Raw genomic sequence first — 1,857 nt, forward strand, 5'->3', positions numbered from 1 at the left:
TTACAACCTTGGAAGTGTGTTAGTCACCTAAGGATTTCCTACACCTCCACCAGGTCCTCAGTCCTTACGGTAAATCTAAGGGTAGTACATGCTAAGGAGAACCACGAGGAATAAACTACAGAACTACCACAAGCAGTTAACATGAAGGAGGGGGCACAATGGTTTATTTTATAACTTTGTAAAACAGTTGAAAATACCTTCCACATACATCAGACTGTGCTCGGCTTCCATCCATTAAAAAGAAGTTTGCGATGAGTTTTTCCAGTAGGTTTACTTGTAAATCAAGTAAACGAATGTTTTGGAAATTGCTGGTATCAAAGTTGTACATCTTTCCAGCTTCTGCCGATGGCTTGCAGTTTCTGGTTTTAAAAGACCCGTGTTTAAAAACATATTCTGCTTATTTTACAAGGCTCTATCGGGTTCTTTTTAACAAATAACAAATCTAAACAATGCCTGTCATTTCCTAGCGAAACAGGGGCCTATGTACCACCCTGCTTTAGTTGTCATGGATTTATACTGCTTGTATCAATCTGAACATTTCAACATAAAACATGTAAGGATCTTCAAACCGGTGGGCTAATGTTCACCTTCATATCAAGCTAATTAAGTCATGTTCTGTCTTGCAGGAATCCTGTATCGCAAATCCTGCGCATCTTCTGCAGCTTGTCTCATAGCCTCTGCTGGATACCAGTCTTTCTGTTCCCCAGGGAAAGTGGACTCTGTTTGTATCAGTTGCTGCAACACTCCGCTCTGCAACGGCCCTCGACCAAAGAAGAGAGGAAACTCCGGCACAGTGCCTAGGGCAGGCATGATAACTACTATTTTGTTCCTTAAATTGGCTCTTTTTTCATTGTATTGCTAAACTTTGAGGATGCTTTATTGTCCTGGCATTGTTTGTTCTGTGTCTCCCTTTCTTCGAAGGACACTGCTCTTCTTGCTGTTTGCTTCCAAATCACTAAAGAGAAGTTTGGTCCAAGAGGGTTTTTTGTTTTTTTTTTTTGTTCGTTTTCTTGTTTGGTCAGCAGCTAATACATTCAAGTACCAGATCAAATCTCTTGTGCACTTTAAAAAACACAAAAACAAAACAAAAAAATCCTAACAACGGCACGCACGACTCTTGCTTCATTTGTGTAGTTGGAAACAAGTCTGCCAGAAATACTACTTAAGATCAACAGTTGTTTTAAGTCAGCGCTCAACAAACTTTGCCTTGCGTGGAGTCACACTTCATGTTCGTGAAGGCCATTCTGTGCCACTAGACTGGGCTCTACATTAGTCTCCAGTGGCATTTCATCCAAGTTGGGCTCCAGCAATTCAACACTCAGTTTTTGTGGACTGCAGTCAGGCTTGGTCTCATTCTGAAAAGTACTTAAGAAAACCTTGTTATTGGTCCTTGTAGAAGAATTGCGTTTTGACGACATGAAGATCAATGGACGCATAGAGCGGGCGCTGTTGGCTCTGGAATTCAAATGGGCTCGCAGGAGCTTTTGTTTGTTGGCATGCTCTACCGTCAGATGACAGCGGAGGACCTGTAGAAACACATCCCGGAACTGCTGAGAAGAGATGTTGTACAGGAGCGGGTTGACTACAGAACTGAAGTAAAAGAAAGCGTCAGCAATGGGGAGAAGGGTGATGTATGCTCTGAAGTAGGATATTGTCCAGTCTTGTTTGGGCTTAACAGCGGCCATGATCCTCCGAATCTGGTTTGGCATCCAGCATATTGCCAGAGTTGCAACAATCAGTCCTGTAAGCAAAAGGAAGAGAGAGCGCGCATGTGAAACAAATCATAAAAATATTTAGCCTCTCAGTTCTGCACTTACTGGTTAGTAAATGGTACTAATTTTTCAATGTTTTGCTTGA

The 1,857-nt window shown here is 41.9% G+C and overlaps 2 protein-coding genes across 2 annotated transcripts in view; one reads left to right on the top strand and one right to left on the bottom strand.

Annotated features, from left to right (window-relative positions):
- Positions 1 to 1,066, top strand: part of LYPD1 (LY6/PLAUR domain containing 1) — a 32,438-nt gene extending 31,372 nt beyond the window's left edge. The window contains exon 2 of the mRNA XM_019522518.1: positions 627 to 1,066. Within this exon, the coding sequence (XP_019378063.1) occupies positions 627 to 862 (236 nt within the window). The 3' untranslated portion in view covers positions 863 to 1,066. The remainder of the gene's footprint in view (positions 1 to 626) is intronic.
- GPR39 (G protein-coupled receptor 39) overlaps positions 941 to 1,857 on the bottom strand; it is a 170,551-nt gene continuing 169,634 nt past the window's right edge. Inside the window, exon 3 of the mRNA XM_019522517.1 lies at positions 941 to 1,741. Within this exon, the coding sequence (XP_019378062.1) occupies positions 1,218 to 1,741 (524 nt within the window). The 3' untranslated portion in view covers positions 941 to 1,217. The remainder of the gene's footprint in view (positions 1,742 to 1,857) is intronic.

Source organism: Gavialis gangeticus, unplaced genomic scaffold (genome assembly GCF_001723915.1).
Source record: "Gavialis gangeticus isolate Ggan-Ray unplaced genomic scaffold, GavGan_comp1, whole genome shotgun sequence".
NCBI classification, from domain to species: Eukaryota; Metazoa; Chordata; order Crocodylia; family Gavialidae; genus Gavialis; species Gavialis gangeticus.